The sequence below is a fragment of the Petaurus breviceps genome, unplaced genomic scaffold (genome assembly GCF_028583685.1).
Source record: "Petaurus breviceps papuanus isolate PSGF00001 unplaced genomic scaffold, PetGlider_PUasm1.0 90842, whole genome shotgun sequence".
Taxonomy (NCBI): Eukaryota; Metazoa; Chordata; class Mammalia; order Diprotodontia; family Petauridae; genus Petaurus; species Petaurus breviceps.
Genome location: NW_027187358.1, coordinates 6,196,843 through 6,221,974, shown reverse-complemented (window position 1 = coordinate 6,221,974; position 25,132 = coordinate 6,196,843). Strand labels below are relative to the sequence as shown.

Below are 25,132 nucleotides of genomic sequence, written 5' to 3'. Positions count from 1 at the left end.
GGGGCAGCTAGGTGGCACAGTGAATAAAGAAGCCCTGGAGTCAGGAGGACCCCAGTTCAAATTCAACCTTACTAAAAAGTAACCTTACTAGCTGTGTGACCTTGGGCAAGTCACTTAACTCCAATTGCTCTGCCTTACCCCCTCCAAAAAAGACCAAAAAAAAAAAGTATGCTCCTTGAGGACAGGAGCTGTCTTTCTTTCTGCTTATATTTGTACTCCCAACACTTAACACAGTGCCCAACACATAATGAGCAAATGATTTTTGACTTGTTGTCTTAGAGCCTGGGCTAAAATTCATTTTAGCTTTATAATTTATCTTTGCACTCTTAGTCATGCCTTCTCTCCCATGTGAACATAAGCTCCTTGAAGGGGAGAACTATGTTTTTCGCTTCCTTTTATATCCAGCAGTTTATCACAATGCCTGGTACCATAATAAACGCTTGTGGAATTGAATGAACTGTTACCACTAAGTAAATGAATTAGAAATAGGCTGAGGGGAAAGTTCGCATTCTCATTTCTCTCTCTCTCTTTTTTTTTAAAGCAATTGGGGTTAAGTAACTTGCTCAAGGTTACACGGCCAGTTATTTCTGGGTGTGTTGCTGAGTGTCTGAGCCCAGGATTTGATCTCCAGGTCATCCCGACACTGGAGCCGGTGCTCTTACTCGCTGAGCCACCTGGCCGCCCACATTTCTCTTTTAAAAAGCATTTCCCTTTATATGCACACCCGTGGTATGATTGCAGTGTCAAGCAGAGGCCAGTATGGCCCTGTTCAGGGCTTTTCAAAATCTGATTGCACATTTTTCTTATCCATCCAAGTAACATTTCTGCTCCATCACACTGGTAATCTGATTCCAATAAAACCAACTCAATAAGCATATGCTATGCTTGTAGTTTCACAATTCAATTCAATCCAATGAGCATCCAAACACCCATTCTCTGTCAGGCACTATGCAAAAGAAACAGTCTGCCTTCAGAGCTCTACTTCAGGGATGGAATGATATAAGTGAAAATAATAAAAACAATTTTAATTGCTAAAAATGTCTTCTAGCTTAGCCAGACCTTCTCCCTTCGCCCCTCAGCCAGTTCAAATTAAGAAGGTTTACTATCTAGTCTTTTTTTTTTTTTAAAGCAATTGGGGTTAAGTAACTTGCTCAAGGTTACACAGCCAGTTATTTCTGGGTGTGGTGCTAAGTATCTGAGCCCAGATTTGATCCAGGTCATCCCGACACTGGAGCCTATGCCCTTACTGGCTGAGCCACCTGGCCACCCCTAAGCAATTGGGGTTAAGTAACTTGCTCAAGGTTACAAGGCCAGGTGTTTCTGGGTGGGGCCTGGTGTACTATGTAGTCTTAAAAAAAGAAATGCCCAGCTCTGCAAAGACTCGTTTTTTAGACAATTTATTCTGTAGCTGCTGAAAATTCAATTCCAGAATAATACAAGGTCCTGGATGGCAGGAGCTGTTATTCCCAGTACTTAGCACAATTGTAGATCCTTGGATGCTTGCTGGATTTAATTGAATTGTGAAGGGCACTACCTCTCCAAAGTGTGCAATGGGTTATATAACTCAATCCCTTTGCTATTTAGTTCCACATATTTTTGTCCTAGGTTCAGAAAAAAATAGCACTAATATAATTTCTATATAATCTAACATCAGGGCTAAGTGGTGCAGTAGATAGAGTATGGGGTCTGGAATAAGGAAGACCCATCTTCCTGAGTTCAAATCTGGCCTCAGACACTTTTAACATTTAACATTTTGACATCTAACCCTGTTTGCCTCAGTTTCCCCATCTGTAAAATGAGCTGGAGAAGGAAATGGCAAACCACTACAGGATCTTTTCCAAGAAAACCCCAAATGGGGTCACAAAGTATCAGACACAACTGAAACAGCTGAAAAAAACCACAACATGATAGCAATCCAGACGCTAAACCAACCCCCTTCATATGCAGTCAGGGCCGCTGATATACACCTAGAAATGGGCTACCTTGGCAAAGAAATATGGGCCAGCAGAATACATCCCATCTTCAAGATCACGATAAAGCATTGCCCTTTCAGAGTGACCTAAAGGAGGAAGAAAAATAAAGCTAATATAGAATGAAGGGTTCAAAATTACTAATAACTGTCTCTGGAAAGAGCTTTTAATTATTATTATTATTTTTTTTTTTTTTTGCCTTTTCGAGGGCAACTGGGGTTAAGTAACTTGCCCAAGGTTACACGCAGCTAGTTTTTTTTGTGTGGGTGTTAAGTGTCTGAGGCCAGAACCGAACTCAGGTCCTCCTGACTCCAGGCTGGCACTTTACTCAATGCGCCATCTAGCCACCCCGGAAAGAGCTTTTAATACAGCTAAAATAGAAGCACTTCATTTTTAGATATTTTAACAATCCCTTTTGTTTTTATATTAATGTCATTTACAGATATACCCCCCACCCAACATACTCCCCATTGAACCTTCCCTTGTAACAAAAACAGATGAAAAAACAAAACAGTGAACTTGTTATACTTGTACGTTACACTCTCCTATAACTTATATGTTACTTGTATGTAACTTGTATCTCCTGCCATAGATGCCCTGGTAGAATGTAAAATTTTTGAAGACAGAATGGAATATTCCATTTTTCTCTCTCCCTAGAAGAGTGCCCAGCATATGGAAGTTCCTTAAGGCATGCTTACTTCCCCATATCCCCATATCTATGCTGAGAGAAAGGAGACATATTTATTTTGTGATTGATTCTCTAGGACAAAGATTAGTTATTTCATTACTCAAACTTTGGCCTTCTTTTAGTTTTGATTTATAGCATTGAAGTAATCATGAATGTGGTTCTCCTAGTTCTGTTTATTTTACTCTACATTTTAAACTTCCTTGTAACTTCCTTGGGATATATGCCCTATAATAAGGTCACTGGGTCAAAGTTTATGAACTATTCAGTCACTTTGCCTACATAGAGTAGTTCAAATGTCGGGGCCATTCTGCAGGTATAACAGCAGTGCATTAATATGCCTTCCTTTCACTGTTCTCTAACCTTAGCTATTCCAGTTTTTCATCACCTTGTTATTTGTGTTAATTTGCTAGCTGTAAGGTGGAACCTCAGTTGTTTTCATCTGCTTTTCTCATATTAATGATATATAGCATTTTCTATAATTGTTGATTGTTTAAAATTCTTGTTTCAAAAATATCATTTAGTATAACTCTTTAATTTTCCTCCCTTTCCTCAAGAGAAGATCCCTCCCCCTCTACCAAATTTTCCTGTTTCTGACAAAGCCACCACCATTCCTCCAGTCTCCCAGTTCTAAAAGTTCAGCATTATTCTTGGTGCCACTTAGTTGCCATGGTTGATTCTTCCTCCCCAACATGTTCCCCATCCATCCCCTTTTCTCTACTTACATAGCTACCACCATAATTCAGGTCCTTACTTCCTCTGGCATAGATTATGACAGTGTACTCAAGTCTTTACACAACTCTAATTTATTCCTCACACAGCTAGCTGCCACGGTGATTTTTCTTAAATACAGATCTGAGCATCTCACTCCCCTACTTAACAAACTCCAGTGCTAGATCCCTACTACCTCTAGGATAATATTAACGTTTTTGTTTGATTTTTAAAGCCCTTCACAACTGTGATATATAAATGTAAGGGCCCCAACCTACCTTTCCAGTTATTTCTTCCCCTTTCCATATTCTCTATTCTAGTCAAGCTGGACTTCTCTCTGTTCCTCTTACTTGGCATTCAATCTACCAGCTCCATATTGGTGTTGACATTGGCCATTGCCCATTCTAAGAATATACTCCCTCCTCACTTCTGTCTTATAGATGCCCCCAACTTCCTGCCAGATATAGCTCAAGCACACAAAGATTTCCTGATCCCCCAGCTGCTGATTATCTCCCTGTCTAACATGTATTTAACTGCCTTGTATTTATTTAGCATTTATTCTGCATGTATTCATTTTGCATATATACATACATATATACACATACTCTATGGGAAGGATAATAATCTGTTCTATGTTCTATATTCTATGGGGAAGGTAATGTATGCATGGATATATGCATTATATGTATGTGTGTATCTAAACATAGATATTCTATGAGGATAACGTATATAATGTACATATACACACATTGTGTCTATATATTATATGTGATAAATTTTGTATATATTAGTGTTTGTAATGTATATGTACACACACTGTATATTTTACATGATATATATGTATGCCTATATATACATTGTATGATATACATATAATGTGTGTATATACCTTTACATACACATATGACATGTGATACGTATGGCCTCCTGGCCATTCCATGAACAAGACACTCCATCTCTCGGTCAGGCTTTGAGCATTCTCTCGGGTTGTCCCCCATGCCTGGAACACTCTCCCTCCTCCACTCCAACTACTAACATCTCCAACTTCCTTTAAGTCTCAGCTAAAATCCCACCTTTTACTGGAAGCCTTCCCTGACCCTCCCTTAATTCCAGTGCCTTCTCTCTGTTAATTATTTCCTATTTATCCTATATATAACTTGTTTGGCACGTATTTGTTTGCATATTGTCTCCCTCATTACTGTCTTTTTCCTGGTTTTGTATTCCTAGTGCTTAGCACAGTGCCTAGAACATAGGAGGGGTTTAATAAATTTTATTGATTTATAGATACATATTATATACATTTTATCATGTGTATAGGATGTATACGTGTATATATTGTATTTATTACATGTGAATCTATAATTTATGTGTATATATTCATGTTGCATATATATGTTCTACGATGTATATAGATATGTTATACATTGTATATACATATGTGATCTTCCCCACAGAATATATATGTGATGTATATTATCCCCAAATAATGTAGATACAATATGTTGATATATAACGTGTATCCCACACACACATATACACTGAACATAAGCTCTTTGAAGTTAAGGAAGGATTGATTGTTCCTTTCCTTTGCATCTCCAGCTTTCTCCATCATAAAGTGGGTGTTTAATAAATGTTTTCAATCGATTGATTTTCCAAATGAAGAAACTGAGGTCTAGGGAAGGGCAGTCAATAATTTGCTCCGCTTCACACACCTGCTTATTCAGACTCAGTCTAGAATCCAGGTTTCCTGATTTTCTGCTGCACTGCCCTGTGTAGCTAGCTAACAGTTATCTTGGTGGCCTTGAGCCAAATTGTGTATGCTTGTTTAGGGAATGTAGAGCTAGCTACATTATGGCACTGGTCTAGCCAAACTGGCCAGCTGGCTGCACCCTGAACAGAATACTCCCCTCTCCAAGGTTTTGTCTAAGTCCTGCAGGCCTTGCACTGCCCCTCTGGGCTCTGAGCCTGCCTCACTTTAACTCTTAGAATTGATGGCTTCTTTTGTGGCCCAGCTCCCCTGCCTCCTCTCTCCAAAGTCTTTCCTTACCCTGTTAGTCCTTTCTCATTCTCAAATAATCAATTTTAACCTGTCTGCACAAGTTATATATCTCCTGAATAGAAAGTGAGTTGCTTTAAAGCAGAAACTATTTCTGGTTTGGTCTTTGTAAACCCTATCACTCAGCACAGTGCCCTGCATACGGTGAGTACTTAATGGATGGTAGATTTGATTTGAACACTCATCTGTTGTGGAATGACCAAGAGAAGCTTCTGGATAGGGAAATGTCCAGTCCAATTAGTGGAAAAACTAAATTACAGACTAAAAAAATGCAACTCATTTAACTTTTGAGTCTGCCCCTTATTTTGAGCATCTGTTTGACTTTTTAAACCCTTCACAACTCACCCCCAACTTACCTTTCCAGTTAGTAAAATGCCCAAGCCCCTATAGAATGTAAGCTCCATATAGTTAGGGACTGGTGGGTTTTTTTTTTCATCTTTGTACACAGTGCATTGCACATAGTAGCTGTTTCAGACTTAAATTAAAAGCTTGCTTCAAGGAAAGAAGTTATTGTAGGCTAAATATGCCCCTTGTGATCACTATTCAATTACTTAGTAAACTTTCTTTTAGGTCTAAGAAAGATGTAATTCCAGCCAGCCCAACCCAAAATGTCACAAATACTGAACCCAGTAAATTCCAAATTAATGACATTTTCCCATCTTTGGGTTATCTTCAGTATTTAGCGATGGTCATAACAAATACAGCACTTACATTTTGAAATAACATGCAGAATCACTGGGAAGGGAATCAGAGAACCAGTCAAGAACAGGAGAGCAGCAGTGTCCATGAAGGAGCGCTGGATTTCTCCATGGCCATAATATAGAAATCCAATTATCATGGACATCAGAAGGGCCTCTAACCCGTTGATCAGCAATGTCGATGGGTCCCTGAAGTCATTGGAAATCTGTCGACTTAAGAAGCATGACATCAAATTAGCAGCAGTGAGGTTGATGACCTTCTCCCCTGTGACCTGACAGAGAGCATCCTGCTTTGTGTGTGCTGATCAGGGGTTGTTTTGTATTATACTTACTTGTTTATCTTAAGTCAACAAGCATCTATTAATTGCCTACTATATGCAACACACATTTCTAGGCACTGGGACTATAACAACAAAATAGTCACCACCTTCAATGAGTTTGCATTCTGACAGGAGAAATGCAGCATGTATCTTAGCTCCCTTCTAGAAAGGAAACTCCAAGAGGGCAGGTATTATAGCTAATTATTATCTAAGATTAATACCTCCCCCATAACTCAGTATAGTGCTCTGCACACAGCAGTCCCTTAATGAACATTCGTTGGTTGAAGTGAATTGCTTTCAGGTGAACTCCACTTTCTTTAGAAGCACAAGACAGATGGGCTTGTTGCTTAGTGTGGGACCATGGTTATGTATTGCTGGAACTTACCTCTGGGCACAGTGCCTGGCACATAGAGGTGCTTACAAACTGTTTATTGCCTGGCCACCATCACAATGCTTAAATGCAGTTTTCCTTCTTAAATCAACTTCAAAAGTCTTTTAATTACCGAATTAGAATGGTGAACTGCTGCATTGGCCCAGGTAGCTGGTGGTAAGAAGGTGATGGTAAGTTAATGGTCTTCTCGGAAATGATATGAGACCTGTCAGAAAGCAGAGAGCAGGGCCAGGGTCTTTGTTTCCAGCAACTGCCTCCAACAAGCAAGTCAGGACCCCTCTCTTTCAGACTCTCCCCTTACCTTGGCTCCCTGGCCACGTTCTGCTCACCTTCCCCTTCGGCTGCTCTCCACAAGAAGCCATCAAAGTCTCGAACCTTCTCCAGAAACAAGGCAGCAAGGGACTGGACCTTCTCACTGCTGGCAATCTCTCGTTGTCTGTCCTTTCTGTCGATGCTGGTCAAATCAACTGCAAGAGATATGGCTATCATGACCTACAGGCTAGAGAATCACCAGATATCAAGTCTAGACACACACACACACACACACACACACACACACACACACACAGTTAAAATAGACCCCAACACAGGCCCTAGAATCAGGAGGACCTTAGTTCAAATCCAGCTGCAGATACCTACTATCTGTGTGACCCTGGGCAAGTCACAACCCCAACTGCTGCAAAAATACATGCGACCCTAAAATGATCTGGTTATAATAATTATATTTGCATCCCCCCACTGTGTAGATAGAGTTGACAACCACTGAGGTGTGGTGGAAAGACAACTGGACCTTGTCAGAAACAGGACCCCAACTCACATTTTTCTGACTCCATGCTCTATCCCCTGTGCTTGATAATAGCATTGCCTTTTCCCAAGAACTATGAGAAATATATTTCTAAATCTTAAAACACTATATGTGACTTATAATAATATCTGACCTTTCTATAACACTTTATGGTTTTGTTTTGGAGGCAACTGGGGTTATGTGACTTGCCTAGGGTCACACAGCTAATAAGTGTCTGAGGTCAAATTTGAACTCAGGTCCTCCTGACTCCAAGGCCAGTGCTATATTCACCATGTCATGTAGCTGCCTCTTACATAACACTTTTAAGTTTATAAAGTGCTTTACATTAATTATCTCATTTAATCCTCTCCAACAGCCCTGTGAGGTAGGTGCTGTTTTTATTCCCATTTTATTGACAAGGAAACTGAGGCCAGTAGAGATTAAGTGACTTGTCTAGGGTAATACAGCTAAAGTCAGAGGCAAGATTTGAACCCAAGGCCTCCTGACTCAAGCTTTATTAAACCACATTGCCTTTATCATTAATAATAAACCATTTTGAAGATAGGTAAACTGAGATATGAAGAAGTTGATTTATTCAAAATAATGAAGTCAATAAGTAACTTTGTGAATAGAACCTAGATGTTTTATTACCTTCTTGATAATATTAATGTTATTAAATAAGAAGTTATGAATAGATATTATATAGTACATAATACATAGAACATAATAATATGATATAATAATAACAATAAATAGCTTTTATGTGGCATCAGTTGACCTTCACAACAGCTCTGTGAGGAAGTACTATTTTCCCATTTTACACATGAGAAAACCAAGGCTGAGAGCAGTGATGTGATTTGCCCACAGTGGGTCACATGGCTAGTGAGGGTCTGAGGCAGGATTTGAACTCAGGTCTTCCTGACACCAAGGTAAGTACTCTATACACTGTACCACCTAGCTACCCCAAATTATTTCTCTCTCCCAGATTTCTTTTTGTTGTGGAACCCAAATGAGTTCCCTTTCCTCTCCCAAATCTCTACTCCTACCTGTGGGCATGTCAGTGGTATTAACAATGCTAACTCCGAGTAGTGCTATGATAGGCATATACTGGCTTCTTGAATTCAATCAACCCATCAAAAAGCATTAATTCAGGGCTAACTTTGTGTCAGGCACCCTGCTAGGTGTTGGGGATAAAAATACAGAGAATGAAACAATCCCTACTGGAAAGCAGCTTTCATTCTAATGATGAAGACATATACATATATAAATATATGAAGCACAAAGAAAATTAATACAAATATATGCACAGTATTTAAATAAAAGGTAGCAAGGGAAGGAGGGAAGGCACTTGCTGTTAGGGAGGATCAAGAAAAGGTTCACATAGAATATGGCACTCAAGCTACATCTCAAAGGAAGAGAGGTACTCCATGGGGAAGAAGGAAGGAAGGTGCATTCCAGGCCCATGGGATGGCCAGTGCAAAGGTGTTGGAGGTAGGATATAATGGGAGAGAAGACCAATTTGGTTGGGCCAAAGAAAGCAGGAAAGGGAATAATGTTTAATGAGGCTGCAAAGATAGTTTGGGGCCAGTTTAGGAAGGGTTTTAGAAGCTAAACAGAGTTTATATTTTATCCTGGATATACTGGAAAGCTACTGGTGCTGATTGAGTAGGGGAGTTACATGGTTGTAGTGCCAACACAATATTCATAGCACCAATTATGACTGTAAATATGCTGGCATAGTTTTCAATCACAAAATATAACAGACTCTCCGCATAGAACACAGAAGCAAAACATTTATTCAGATACCAGAAAACTAAATCCCAATACCAAGAAACCTAATCCATCATAGCAGCATAGATGTTAATACACCACAATGCAGCAGAGAGCCGCACCATCCTTTAGCCTTCCCACAAACCAACACTCACAAGCCTAGCTGTCTCCTTGCCTGAATGTCCTCTCTCTCCCACTGTTCTGATTCCCAGTTTCCTGTGTACTCTGCTCCACCCTTCAGCAAACTCCTCCTACCACAGGTTCCATGTGATTATATTCAGCCTATTAGGGGGCAGGGAAGATCTTCAAATTCCCATTCCCATTACAATGGTCAGATCTGCCTTTGTGGAAAACTGCTTTAGTATCCATGTGTAAGATGGACTGGGATGGAGAGTGACATGAAGCAGAGAGACCTAATTGATTAGGAAGCTACAGGAGCCTAGGTAATGAGGGCTTGAGCCAAGATGGTAGCCATGTGAGAGTAGGGGTCAGATGGGAAAGATGTGAGGGTAGAAATGGCAACATTTGGCACCTGATTGAATATGTGGGGGGGAAAGAGGGAAGAGGTCAGGCCAAAACATGCTTTACCAGGGATTAGGTTCTTTTGGTTCTGATAGACCCCTTCCACACATATGGTAAGCTGTATTTCTCTTATCACAAGTTCTGGCTACACTTCTGCCTCCCCTTTTCCTACAATGTCACAAGGGTATTGCCATAGATTATGCCCTTCCACCCCAAAACATAAAGTCATCCACAATGTCCGGGGTCTCTGTCCTGACTGCCCCCTATGCACCTCCCACTTGACAGGGGCCATGATTTCTCCTGTAATGAAGAATTTGGTGTTCACATGTACAACCTATACTGAACTGCTTATCTTCCCAGTAAGGGTGGGTGACAAGGGAGGAAGGGAATGAATCTGGAATTCAAAGTTTTAAAATCAAATATTCAAATACATACATATATATTATTATTAATACTATTTTACATGTAATTTGGAAATAAGATATACAGGCACTGGGGCATATGGATCCACTGGAAATGTCAAAAGGGGTATGGGAGAAAATATGGAAGAGAGCAGATTGGAGGAGGGGATATCCTGTGGGACTGCTATTTTGGGGCAGTGGGTAGGGGAAAAACGGGGAGAAAATTTGTAATTCAAAATCTGGCAGAAATGAGTGATGTAAATCATTAGTTAATAAAGCATTTGACAAAAAAAGAATTTGGTGTTCAGAATGAACACATGGGGGACTGGGCCCCCAATTCACAACCTGCTGGAGGGTTTCTCTCTAGGGCAGAGGGTCTTAATCTTTCTTGTGTCATGGACCTCTGTGGCAACAGTATGATGAAGCCTGTGGGCCCTTTTTCAGAATAATGTTTCTAACATCATAAAATAAAATGCCTAGAATAAATAATAAAGGAAGCAATTACAGTGAAATACAGTTATCAAATTATGAAAAATGCTAAGTTCATAAACCACAGGTTACAAAGCCTTGATCTGGGGCAATGGGAAGCAATTCAACACCTGCTTCCATAGATACTTCCTTTAAACATCCCTTTGCTCCATAATGTTAAATCTTTCACATATTCACTGCCTGCAGGGCTTCCTCTAAACCCTAGCACTGAATGGGCTTTCCATCTGGCCAACAGGATACCAAAATCCAGACCAGGTTCTCTAACTAAGGCGTTTGTTGAAAAGAACATCATCTGATATGCAAACAGCTGTCTGGGCACATACTTTGCAACAATAATAACAAGAGCTAACAATTATATAGCATTTACTATGTACCAGGCACTATGCTAAAGGCTTTCCTATTTTTATCTCACTGGATCCTTACAACAATCCTGGGAGGTGGGTACTATTATTTTCCTCATTTTGCAGGTGAGAGGTTAAGTGACTTGCCCAGGGTCACACAGTTACTAAGTGTCTGGTGCTATATTTGAACTCAGGTCTTCCTGACATCAGGTCTAGTTCACCATTCACTGCTCCACGGCTTTGTAAATGTACATCAACAGTCAGCATTTGCTCCCATGGAACCTTTCCCAAGAAGCTCGTGTCTCCACGGCCCGACAGGTGGAATTCATGAGCAGGTATCTCTCTGTTTCTAAGTGCCAAGTTCTAATCAGTTGTCCTAGCTGCTCCGGCATTCCAAAATCTGGGGGAGCCATGTGGCGGCAGAGCCCACCCACAGCATCTTGAAACTTTGGCAAAGGCTTCACAGATTAGCCCAGGCTACAGTAGACAGAGTTGTCCTGGTGCACAAGGAAGTGAAAGCCCTCCTACTACAGTGGAAATAACCCAGGAGATGTGGGTCCTAGTCTCTACCCAGGTACTGGTCAGCTTTGTGATTCTGGCAACTTAAACCTCCAAGCCTCAGTTTCCACATTTGCAAAATTGGGAGGAGGGGGAAGCTGTACTGAATGATCTGTCCTGCCTTATTCTACTCTCAATCTGAGTCAGGAAGTTCCAATTTAGGAGTACTTTTTTCAGTATGCATTTCAGTTGGTCTCCATGTGGTAGAGTTGCTAGGCCCCCTGCCCTTCCTATTTACTCTCATCTGTTCACACTATTAATCAGAAACCATTTCTTTTTTTTTCTTTTTTTTTTTTTTTGCCTTTTGGAGGGCGGTTGGGGTTAAGTGACTTGCTCAAGGTTACACTAGTTTTTTTGTGTGGGTGTTAAGTGTCCGAGGCCAGAACCAAACTCAGGTCCTCCTGACTCCGGGTCCGGTGCTTTACTCACTGCACCCCCTAGCCACCCTTCTAGAAACCATTTCTTAAGTGCCTACTATGTGCTCTGGGGATACAAAAAGAGACAAAACATAGTCTCTGCCCTCATGGAAAGAATGGAGGAGACAACATGCAAACAGATGTATACAAAGCAAACCAAACACAGGATAAATAGGAAATAAGTAACAGAGGAATAATTAGCAAGGGGAAAGAGCTAGAATGCATGTTTGTCGACGCTCCTCCTCAAAAGCAGGTCCCAGAATCAAGCCGAGGACTTCACAAGTGGGTTGACAGTGGAGCCATATTCTCATAGGTCCTCCCAGACTCACTCTGGAGTTCATTTCTATGAAGGAATGTCCTCATTATTTTCTTCTGGTTTGATTAACTTTCCTCCACCACCTTCTCTGCCTCCATTCTCTCTTCTACCCCCATTCCACCTTCCCACTTCTATTACTTTGCTTAAGCAGGGATAAATAATTTTATAATTAAATTACATAAATAAATATATTTAATTATATGTAAATATATAATCATATTTATATTATATATAACACATATAAGCATATGAAATTATATTAATAAATAAATATAATAAAAAAATTTTTAAATCATCTGGTTCAGGCCCTGGACTTATCATTTCATTGATATCAAGAATGTTCATGAGGAAGCTCCCTCTCATAAAGCTAGTTGGCACGTGAGAGGTTAAGATGCTGGCCCAGAGTCTCATAGCCCATAGGGTGATTAGTGGGACATAAACCCCAGCCATCTTGGTTTCCAGGCTATCTTACCATCCACTATATCAAGTAGCCTATCCTATGATGGATCTTCTAAAAAGTGGAGGATGGAGAAAGATTTTTCTTCAGGAAAACAGTAGCATACTTAAGCAGTCACGCTCTCAGTAGAGCATGGGACACTCCAGGCTCCTCAGTGCTCAAGGGTTTGGGGATAAAGAGACTCCCTCTATCTCTGACTGTCAAAGCTACTGCATTCAGCTGATTTGTAATCCCAGACCAAGGGTTACACCAGGTTGGGTGGATTCAGGCTTGTACTGTATTATATACGTTGTTTCCTTTATCTCTGGGTCTATTAACAAAACACATGATAGAAAAAAATTACAGAAGTTGGACTTAGGGCATTGAACTGCTGGCATCATTGTAATTTACACTAAACTCTCATATCTATGAGCTAAGTCCATTAAGAAAGACTCCTTGATTAGCTGGGCAGATACCAAACTGGCTAAGCTCTCTCTTCCTTCTACTCCCCTGACAACAAATGCTCCTCTTCCAAACAGCACACCACACCACTACTCCCTGTTGTACCACACACCCACACCCACATACACATGTGCATGCACACATACACATGCACACAGAGATACACATACACACGTATATACTGCATCAATAGTGTAGCAGGGAAGAAAGAGCATTAAATTTGGACTCATTGAGTCAGGGGCAGCCAGGTGCCACTCTAAAGCACCAGGCCTGGAGTCAGGAACACCTAAGTTTAAATCCAGCCTCAGACTCTTACTACCTGGGTGACCCTGGGCAAGTCACCTAACTCTGTTTGCCTCAGTTTCCTTATCCATAAAATGAGCTGGAGAAGGAAATGGCAAACCACTCCAGGACCTTTGCCAAGAAAGCCCCAAATGGAGTCACAAAGAGTCAGACATGACTGAAACAGGCAAATAACAACAAAAGTAACATAAGAGTCAGGGGCTCTAGATTTGAATCCCAACTCTGCTAATACTGGTTATGTGACCTTGGGCAAGTCACCTCATCTCAAGGTTTCCTCACCTTTGTAAAATGAGGGTTTTAGGCAAAATGATCTCTAAGATCCCTTCCAACTCTCAACCCATGACTGGAACCTGATCCTATAAGCAAGAAGGAATGAGGTGGGTCCATTGCCTGTCACCCCTGTACCTGTGCAAAACAGTGGAACTCTCTGGAAGCCGCAACTCCCAGCCTTCTGAAGTATGTCTAGGTGGTGGCCTAGTCTGGGGCCCCTTGTATCAAGACCACCTCTATGCATCATGCAGCCAGCCCCAGATTGGCTAGGTCCTCACTCACCTGTGATGGCAGACCCCATCTTTGCTTTGGATGGGAATAGCGGGGTTCCTTGGAGATCTGAATCACCCTCATCTCCTATGAGAATGCTGAGCTTCAAACTCTTCCATGTGGCCTATTAGGGTAGTAGCTTCCCATCCCCTTCAGTCTGTCAGCTCCACAGGAGAGAGCCTCAGAAGGCAGTTTGCCTTCTAAGAACCATCGACCTTTTTATAAACTCCCCGCCTTACATCCCCTCAGTGCAACACTCCTGTCTTCAGAAATTCTGTCCAGAAAGACACTTGGTGCTAATGGGTGAAACAGTTTTCCCACTGAGGCTTACCCTACAGTCAAAATGCTCAGAGAATGCCCCTGCCTCAGTTCCCCTCTGTGGTGGCTCCAACCCAGATTTCTGGTTCTGCCTAAAACATCAAAGGACAATTGTAGGATTATGTGGTTGTCCCTCTCTCATCTCAATTCCCAAAGAAAAGTTGTCTGTTGGTAAGAATTCAAATACCTGGGGAAAACTGAAGATGTGGAAGAGGGCAGGGTTGTGGGCCACCACAAGTTCCGAAGCTGCTCCGTAACTGGGCTTTCACATTCCCCATCCTGGAGAAACAAGGCTCCTGCCTCCGAATGGCCTAGGGCCCATGGCCCTAAGAAGTCAGCCCCTTTTCTATGAGAAGTTCTACAGCTAGGGAAGCATCTCCATTACCCAATAGCTCCATGTTCTGTCCCTCCAGCACTAAAGCTCTTGAAAACTGGAGCTTTCCTTTCCTTTCCTCATCTTCTTACACTGACTTCATTGCCCTCTGTCCACTCTACAATCCATCCGCTGCCCTAGGATTCACCATCTTTTGTTCCTGGAATGCTACCCCCTACTCACCTTTACCTCTTCAGCTTTCCTGGCTTTCTTCAAGATTCACCCCATATCCCATCTTCTGCAAAAGACCTTTCCTATCCACCCCCAAGTACCGGAATCTCTCCTCTGAGATTTTCCCCAGTTATATTGTATATACCTGGCATATGCCTAGTCAGTTTCAGCTTTGTATCTGCCATTAGAATGTAAGCTGCTTGAGGGCAGGAACTGTTTCTCCCTTTCTTTGTATCCCCAGCACTTAGCACAATGCCCGACACATACTAAACACTTAATAAAATGCTTACTGACTGCCTCTCCACGGCCAGAGTTTGGCCAGAGCCTGAACCTCAGATCTTCATTGTCTCTGTCCAGATTCAACCTCTCCAAAAGACCCCATTTCTGCCTCTTCTTTATCCTGGGTCTTACACACAAGGGCTCTCTTCCTCCTCTTTGTGGGGAGCACCACTTCAGAGAAGCAATGTACCCTACCTCTACTTATGGCTCTGATCTCAACTTTGCTTTAATAGCCCATTATGATAAATTTTTCGAAATCTTCCTGGAACCTCCCAGGACTTCAGCCTGTATATCACCCCTCATGATAACGACATCCATGAGCTTATCTAACCAGAATTTAAATCGGGCCTTTCATTGGTCCCAAAAGTATCTCTTCTCAGGTTTTGTTTTGTTTTTTGCTTTTTTTTTTTGGAGGGCAATTGGGGTCAGGTGACTTGCCCAAGGTCACATGACTAGTTAAGTGTCTGAGGCCAGACTTGAACTCAGGTTCTCCTGACTCCAGGGCCAGTGCTCTATTCACTTCACCACCTAGACGCCCCTCTTCTTAGGTTTCAAGACCCCCATTCCCAACCCCTCCCAACTTTGGAATCTGGAATTTAGTAAGAAAATCAATGCTCAACATCACCATTATCACATAGCCTTCAAGATTTTTCTGAGGCTTCACGAAGTAGTGAAAAGAACAGTGACTTTGTAGATGTAAGATCTGGATCCAAGTTAATGTTACCCAAAAGAAAACCATTTAAGCTTTCTAAACATTGGCTTTCTCATTTGGAAAATGGGAATCATGATATTTGTACTACCTGGCTCATAAAAGGTTGTAAGCCAGGTGCTTCAACAGTCAGCTGCTGTTTTCTGCACTGTCAGGATGGGGAAAAGAAATACTGGCTGCCCATCCCCAATGAGGTACCCATATCACCCTAATCTGAAGGATTTTCTTGACTCACCATAGTAATCTGCAGGATTGCTATACCTTGGGCAGGGGTAGCCAATCTCTGTGAAATATTTCACCATGTCCCGGGCTGTTCCTGAGTAAATAGTGGTCCCAGAGGTCATCAGGAGAACCAAATCAAACAACTTGAAGATATCTGAGCGAGGCTGATGAAGCGATATCAGCACCAATCTGTTGCCTTTTGCCAGTCTGGATAAAGTTTTCACAAGGTTATGGGATGTGAAGCTGTCTAAGCCCGATGTAGGCTCATCCAATATTAAAATTCCTGCCAAATAAAAAGACCACAATGACCCACTAGTACCAGTGATTTAAGCATTACTATATAGAATAAAGTTCTTGGATAAGCCATGTTTCTGCAACTGTTCCTGGATCCTGCTCTTCACTGAACCATGGGGATAGAGACCTGGCAACATTTCCTTGAAATGAGAAATCCTTCCTGCCTCCATACCTTTACCCTACCCATCCCCACGTTAACCTCTTAAAAGTTTACCAGTCCTTCAAATACCTTTCCTCCTGATTCACCCTAACTTGAAAAGATCTCTCCCTCTTATAAACTCACATTGTAGTTTATTTGTACCCCTGTTATGCACTTTTTATATTATTCTATTTTTCCATTATAAATACTTTTGGACATTGTAAGCTCCCTGAGGCCAGGGAATTTGTCTTATTTATCTGTATCTCTCCCTTTGTGACTGTGCCTTGTTTAAAAAAAAAATTAAAAGTAGAATGAAGGAAGGAAGCAGATTAGGAAAGCAGGGAACATCAAGGTGATTTTAAAATCCTCAGGTTAGGTAGGGCCTTAGATAGGAATAGTCCCTAGCCAGAAATTCCCCCCTTCCTTCCTACCTATATAAGTCAGAGTAAATCACAATTCTACCAGGCATGGCACAACTCTGGGCACACACTAAAGCTGTGACTAAACCACTGCAGGCTCCTGCTATCAAGCATGACTATGACTATCAAGCTATTTTAAAGATAATGAAATCCTAAATTTAGTGATCTCCACAAATAGGCTTGTGAGTTTCTTTCTCTATACACGATCCCACCCCCACCTCCACTCCACCGCACATACACACAGTCTATAAGAAAATTCACAGTATATCTCTGTGGGGAGGCAGTGTGGGTTTACACTGACCTGAATACAGCTCAGAAGCCAAGGTTCCTTGATTGGTAGTGGTGGGTTATGAGGGACAGATAGAAATAACAAAAGCAGGATTATGGGCCTAGAAAATGTAGTTACCTTCTTCCCTTAGCTTTTACTTTTACTTAACTTCATTTTTCCAGCCAATGAGGATTTTGGGAGACAAATGGGCTTGATTGTTCTTAACTATTGGCAACTCGTTGGAAATTTTGAGACAGTCTTCAAAATAGGTTTCAGTATACAGGAAGCCTGTCAGGGGTTAAATAGGAGTTACAAGGAATTTCTAAATCTAGGGAAGCTAGTTCTATGAAACAAACACCAGAAACTGGCAGTCAAAAGATCAGACTTAGTCTTTTTTTTTTTTATAAGCAATTCGGGTTAAGTAACTTGCTCAAGGTTACACGGCCAGTTATTTCTGGGTGTGGTGCTAAGTTTCTGAGCCCGGATTCAATCCCCAGGTCATGCCAACACTGGGGCCAGTGCTGTTACTCGCTGTGCTACCTGGCTAGCCCCAGACTTAGTCTTAGACCGCAGCTGTTTGGTTGACTTTTCTTTCTTTTTCTTTTCTCTCTCCCTCCCTCCTTCTCTCTCTCTCTCTCTCTCTCTCTCTCTCTCTCTCTCTCTCTCTCTTCTCTCTCTCTCTCTCTCTCTCTCTCTCTCTCTCTCTCTCTCTCTCTCTCTCTCTCTCTCTTTCCTTCTTGGTTGCCCTTATTTAGATGTAATAGCTCATAGTTTTGGCAATGAACTAAAGATCTATTAATTAGCCTTCATCAGGCAGAGGCTTTCTAGTCACCACATTTTAGGTGATGGGAGCAGAGAGCCAGTAGGTAGCCCTAAAGAGCTGAAGCCCAGAGGGATATAACAAATGCAGCTCAGCAATGAGAAAACTCAGCATAATTCCCAGCAAAGAGATGATACAATTAGTAAAGGTGACATACATAGTAAAGAGCAGAAATGTGATGCTAAAGGGAAAATAGCATGATCATGTTATCTGAGAGCATTGGCAACTCTACTGTGTCACAAATTATCCAAGCTATCCTGGCTCTGAATGTGCCTTGATCACATGTATTCAGGAGTATTGTGAGACCCACATGAAATAATAGATATAAAGTACTTTGCAAATCTAAAAGCACCATGTAAATGCCAAGTATTATCATAATCATCATTCTTGCTATCAATATTATTCTTAAACACTTTGCAAACCTTAAAGCACCATACAAATTCAAGGTATTGTTGTTAGCTTACAGTCAGTCACCTAGCCTCCACTCTGGTGAAGACTCCACTCCTTGAACCTTCTACTACATTCCTGCTCAGCTCAAGCCATGTTTATAGAGCAATACAGGGATGCGCTGGTAAAAGTTTGACAAGAACTCTCTGGGGGGGAAATATAAGTACCCACACATTTTTAAGTTTCATCTTCATTATTAATACTTTCTTAAAGCCAGACAATCAGCAAAACAATAAATCAAGCCCTGGTTTGTAATGATTGCTGATTTCTGAGATGGAAATGCTCACACTGAAAATTCATCCCCAATAAAACACTCAAAAGCCAGTACGAGCTGGCTCCAGCGCACCCCTGCATGTATCCCCTGCTTGTGCGCCCTCTAGGATGTGCCCTGGCTGAGTGTGCTTTCCTTCCGTGTATATGTGCCCCCTCCATTGGGGGTATGTTAGCATGAGGGAGATCTCTCATGTATACCTGGGCTTTTTATGGCACTTTATTTGCTTTGCTCTTTTATTATGTATCATTTGTTTTCAACTAATGTAACCTCTGTCTAGATGGTGACAACAACTATACCTGAATTTATATAGTGCTTTAAGGGCTGCAAAGTACTTAAGAATAATAAATAATGATAATGATGATACTTGGTATTTACATAGTGCTTTTAAGTTGGTAGAGTATTTTATATCTATTATTTCATGTAGGTCTCACAATACTGAATATATATTCAGAGCCAGGAGAGCTCATCCTTGTCACACAGTAGAGCTACCAATGCTCTCTGAAAACATGACAGTGCTATTTTCTCTTCTACATCAGATTTTCTGCTGTGCATATCACCTTTCCTAATTGTATCATCTCTTTGCTGGGGATTATGCTGAGTTCTCTCATTGCTGAGCTATATTTGCTACATTTTTCTGGGCTTCAGCTCTTCAGAGATACCTACTGGCTCTCTGCTCTCGTCACCTAAAATGTGGTGACCAGAAAGCCTCTGCCTGAAAAAGGTTTGCTAACAGATATTTAATCCATTGCCAAGACCATGAGCCACCACATCTAAATAAGATGGTTTTGATAGGAGGCTGGTGAGCTATGGTTTTGAATAGATGTAGATTCACAAAATGCCTCAAATCTGAGGGTCCACATGTACGAGGAGATACTCCAGGTGCTACATTTCTATTCCCAAGCCTCTGACCAATATTTCAAAAAGAGGTTTCCAGTTTCTATCCTAACCCTTCTCTCACTGTTTCTGAATTACTAAATTTCTACCCTCTCTGAACCACCTGTGAGGTTCCATAGAATAATTTACTCAATTTGTTTCCCTGAGTATCTTGCTTTCAAGCAATACTAAACTCTTTTAATTCATTTTAGGACTGGGTCCTTGTGGATATTTTTTCATTTATTAATCCAGTAATTCATTCATTCATTAAACAAACAATGACTAACCACATGCTATACATAAGACCCTGTATGAAGAATAAGGCATGTAAACTCTCATAGAGTTTACAGTCTAATAAGAGAGATCAGACACATATATGCGGACATGAGTACACATGCATACACATATATTGTGTATTCTTTCTTATCATGTGTATATTCTTTCTTATTAGGTTGTAAGCTCCATGAGAGAAAGGACCATGCCTTATTCTTAATAATGTATATATGTGTGTATGTGCATATGTATTTATGCATAACTATATGTATGAATGTGTGTATGTATATATGTGTGTTCATATACACACATTTATATACAAGATAGTAAATGTGACCTGTGAGAGGTGCATGCAAAGCACTATGGAAATTCAGGGAAGGGAGAGATCACTCCCTGCTAAGGATATTCAAGACATCATGGTATTGGACTAGGAGTCAGAAGACCTGGATTTGAGTCTCACCTTGACCTTGAGCAAACTACTTGACCTTCATGAAAGTCAGTTTCCTCATCTGTAAAATAAGTGCGATAATACCTGTTCTCATGCCAATGTAGGATTATGATGAAAAAGATCAAAACAAATAATAAAAATATGGTAAACTCTAAACCTATGTACATGTGAAATATTATTATTATTTATCATTATTAACAATAGTAATACATAATTAAAGTTAAAATTGAGCTAAGATTTGAAAGATGGGTAGGAATTAGCTAGGAAGAGTGAGGAGAGAGGGGGAGGACACTCCAAATGGAAGGAACAGCATGAGAGAAGACATGGAGGTAGGAAGCTAAAGGTAGTAGAAGTCTAGATAGAATCAAAGCTGTATTTGAAGATTAACCTTGCAGTTGTGTGTATATAAAGTAGAGATTGGAAGACCAGACACAAGAGGCAGCTAAAGAGCTCACTGGATAGAGCACTGGGCCTGGATTCCAGAAGACCTGAGCTCAAATCTGGTCTCAGACACTTACTAGTTTACTTGCCCCTGGGCGAGTCATTTAATCTCTATTTGCCTTAATTCACTGGAGAAGGAAATGGCAAAGCACTCCAGTGTCTTTGCTAAGAAAACCCCACGGATGTTTTAGTTCATTGGGTCATGAAAATTTGGGCCCAACTGAACAACAGAGCAGAGGCCAGGGGAGCAGTTAGGAGGCTTATTACCGTTGTCCAGGCAAGAGGGCTTGAATGTAGGCAATGGTAAGAGAATGGAGTAAGCAGAAGCAAGACCTCTTGCTGAAGGAGAATCAACGGGATTTGACAACTTGATTGGATGTGGGAGGCAAGGAACAAAGATGTCTGCAAAGTTTTGAGATGGAGTAAGTGGGAGAAGGGAAGTCTCTGAACAGAAATACATATTCTAGCAGAGGAAACAAGTATTGGGGGAAGGTGACAGGTAGAGTTTTTAATCTGTTGAATTTAAGCTTCCAGCAAGACATACTGGAAGAATTTATTGGAAACACAGGTCTAGATCTTGGGAGAAGTCGCAGCAGGAGATAGACTTCAGGGAGTCATCTGCACATAGGTGACAGCTGAAGCTGGGAAGGGGAGAGCATAAAGAGAGAAGAGAAAAGGGCCAAAGATGGAATTTTGAGGAACACCAACATTTATGGGGAGGGAGGAGTACCGGCAGATGACAGAGACCTATGAAGGGACCAGCGAGGTAAGAGAACGAGAGCAACGCACTATAGCCAAGGGATGGGAGAAATTCAAGACAGAAGGGCCCACTCTGAAGTGCTGGGGTACAGAAAAGGCCACGGGAGTCGATGCCCTTGGTCATCAGGGCCAACTTGAATACCAGTTTATGTTTGTATAGCACATTATAGAGTGCCTTAACATATGCTGTCTCGCTGAATCCCGACAATGAATCTGAGAAATCGGCCCTATAATTTTTTTTATTTTACAGGCGAGAATGTGAGTGGTTAATTGACTTCTGCAGGGTCACACAGCTAATAATCGTCAAAGACAGCATTTAAACTCAGCTCCTCCTGACTCTATCCACCACACCTTGTTAGATGCCTATAGATGAGGAAGCAGTCTCAGAGAGCCATGTGCCTAGACAACACACTACCTCCCAACAGGCTAAAATAGTTTCAGGAGAATGGTGGTAGGGAGGAGGAAGAGAAATCGGATTACAAGGAGTTGAAGAGTGAAATGGTGGCAAGATGGTGGAGGCAGGGCTGGGTCATGCCTTCAATATTTATTCTAGATGCTACTGTAGTATTGCATGTAGTTTTTAGGAAGGGAAGAAGGTTATGTAGCCTTATTCATCCAGCAACATATTTTCTGGGTTTTTTTTTTCAAAGCCTTTTGTAACATTTTGGCTTTATATATGTGATCCTCATATACCTGGGAGATAAAGATTTTTACCAATTAGAAAGATGAAGAAACAGATAGGGGTTGAGTGACTTGCCCAGGGTTACATAGCTACCATGTTTCCCCGATAATAAGACACTGTCTTATTTTTTTGGGACAGAAAAACACCAGAGGGATTATTTTCAGGGGAGGGCTTATTTTAATGAACATTGACAGCAATTTTAATAAACAGGTAAATGTGAACAAAAAAATGTACCTTTATTCAATAAGCAAATCACTGGGGAAGAACAGGATGACGCGCTCGCTGCTGCAGCTCTGATTGGATGCAGCTCGGAGCGGGGCGTGCATTTCATGGGGGGGGGAAGACGGTGCATACAGAAGGTACCGTAATGTAGCGTGTAGCGCAGGGGATCACCTTCACTACAGTAGCAATCTCAATAGGGCTTATTTTCGGGGGAGGGCTTATTTTAGAGGAATCTTACACAGTAAGGGGAGGGCTTATTTTCAGGATAGGTCTTATTATCGGGGAAACACGGTACTAAATGCCTGAAGCTGCATGTGAATTTGATTCTCCCTGACTCCAAGTCTAGCCCTCTATCCACTGCCCCATCTAACTACTTTTTATCAAAGATGGAGGGACCTTCCACGAGTGGAGAGATGTTTTTCCCACACATGGGGCCACATGAACCACTGCTGCTGTCTCCTCACCAGGATTCCACAGTAGCTGTACCCCAATGCTCACTCGTCTCCTCTCGCCACCGGACACTCCCCTCATGTACTCATTTCCCACTCGTGTGTGGGCACACTGCCGCAGTCGAAGTTCAGCTATCACCTCTTCTACCTGAGAAGGAAGAGTGAAGACACTTGTTTCTTGCTTTTCGAACATCATTCTCAGGCACTGTTTCTTCCTTCAATGACCCTGTAATTCCCCCAGTCTCTTAATGTCAGCAGCATGTATATATCCAGAGTTCCCACCTTCACCATGTCTCCCACACCTTTGTCCCCTTGTCTCCACTCACACAGCCCCTTCCCCCCACCCTGGAACAGCCTTTCTTTGCCTCTCACCTGGATTATTGCAAGAACCTCCTAAAGGGTCTCTTTGCCTCTCTCCCCATTCTAGTCCATCCTCCAATCTAGCTGCCAAAGATATTTCTTAAAACATAGATCTAACTAGATCACTCCATGATTTGGGGGTCCTTTTTGAAAAACGTATTTTAAACTTAAATAAATACACAATAAGAAAAGGAAAAGAAACATAAACTTAAATACATTTTTTTTCATTTAGACTTAAATACTAAAACTTAAATACACAATAAGAAAAGAAAAAGAAAGCATTGCCATGTGCCCAGCAGAATGTTTTGGATTCAAAATATACAGCAATAAATTTCCAGTTCAAGAAAGTCTATATAAATAAATGCTACATATTGTGTTGAGAGCTGTCCATCTTCTCTTTGTGCCTTGTAAGTTTGCTTTTGTTCTCTGATGTATACTTTTTACTTTGTTCTTTTTTCCCCTCTCCCTCCCCTCGTCCCAGGCTATGGCGTGTCTTTGTGACCCCATTTGGAGTTTTCTTGGCAAAGATACTGGAGTAGTTTGCCATTTCCTTCTCCAGCTCATTTTACAGATGGAGAAACTGAGGCCTACAGGGTTCAGTGACTTGCCCAGGGCCACACAGCCAGTAAGTATCTGAGGCCTGATTTGAGCTCTTCCTGACTTTAGGTCAGGCCTTCTATCCACTTCATCACTTAGTGAAAGTTAAGATAAGTAACCTTAAAATTGTCCAAACACCCTCATGAGGATGAGTAGTGTAGTAAAGTGGTGAGGGAAGATTGAGTTCAGTCATTCTTGGGCTCACCAACATAGGCTCTGTGGCTTCACCACTTTTCCACCCCGCCCCCAAGACAGATCAGCCCATTTGGAACTTTGTTGTTGTTTTAAAGAAAAGTCCTATCTGTCTGAAGCGCAGAAAGCGACTTCCCTATGATCACCCAGCTAGCAAGCATCAGATGCAGGATCTGAACCCGGATCAACCTGCTTCTGAGGCCTGGCCTCTAACCACTGCACCATCTTGCCTGGCCCCAAAGCGCATGCTTATTTTCGTGATTTTGGGACATGCTGCTTTTGCCAACGAGTTCCGTTTACGCACCCTCTTTTTGCGCTGGGCGTCTGAGGAGGTTCTTGGTAGCCGGAGCTTTGCGACAAATAATAAGGTCTCCCAGACCGTCAAGTTGGGGAGAAGGTTGTCGTGCTGCCGCACGTGGGCGATGCACTTCTTCACCAGCTGGGGTGTGCTGGGCTGACCGTTGATGAGAATCTGGCCCGACTTAATTTTGCCTCCATATTCTCTGCAGGTAATCACATCCAGCAGGGAGGATTTTCCATAACCTAGCAAGGCAAGAGAGAGTTCTCACGTCCGGGAGCTCCACTTATGGCCCCGCTTCGCAGGAGCTCTGGGAAGTGCTCCTCATCCTTCACCTCTTCTCGAGATATCCCAGGACTCCATCATGCGCAAAGCGGGGACTGTCCCAGGGCAAATGGGGCTTTATCCCAGGGCACGGACATGGCGTGGGTCTCGTTTCCTCCCTGCATGCACTGACTATCAACCCAACACCTCACCTCACTTCATCTCCCAGTTTGCACCTCAGAATGCCGCCCCCGTGGTCACGTGGCTGGGCACTTATTCCCAGGACCCACCTTACCTTCCCACCCCTCAGGGAGGGAAGAAGACCGCTCCCCCCCCCCCCCCCCCCCCCCCCCCCCCCCCCCCACCCCCCCC

At 41.9% G+C, this 25,132-nt stretch overlaps 1 protein-coding gene across 1 annotated transcript in view; it reads right to left on the bottom strand.

Annotated features, from left to right (window-relative positions):
- Window positions 1–25,132, bottom strand: part of ABCG8 (ATP binding cassette subfamily G member 8) — a 39,686-nt gene that overhangs the window by 2,124 nt on the left and 12,430 nt on the right. Inside the window, exons 5-11 of the mRNA XM_069071777.1 lie at window positions 24,503–24,741; window positions 23,065–23,197; window positions 16,255–16,524; window positions 7,133–7,298; window positions 6,944–7,036; window positions 6,134–6,333; window positions 1,983–2,059 (exon numbers count right to left, since the gene is read on the bottom strand). Coding sequence (XP_068927878.1) covers window positions 1,983–2,059; window positions 6,134–6,333; window positions 6,944–7,036; window positions 7,133–7,298; window positions 16,255–16,524; window positions 23,065–23,197; window positions 24,503–24,741 — 1,178 coding nt within the window. The remainder of the gene's footprint in view (window positions 1–1,982; window positions 2,060–6,133; window positions 6,334–6,943; window positions 7,037–7,132; window positions 7,299–16,254; window positions 16,525–23,064; window positions 23,198–24,502; window positions 24,742–25,132) is intronic.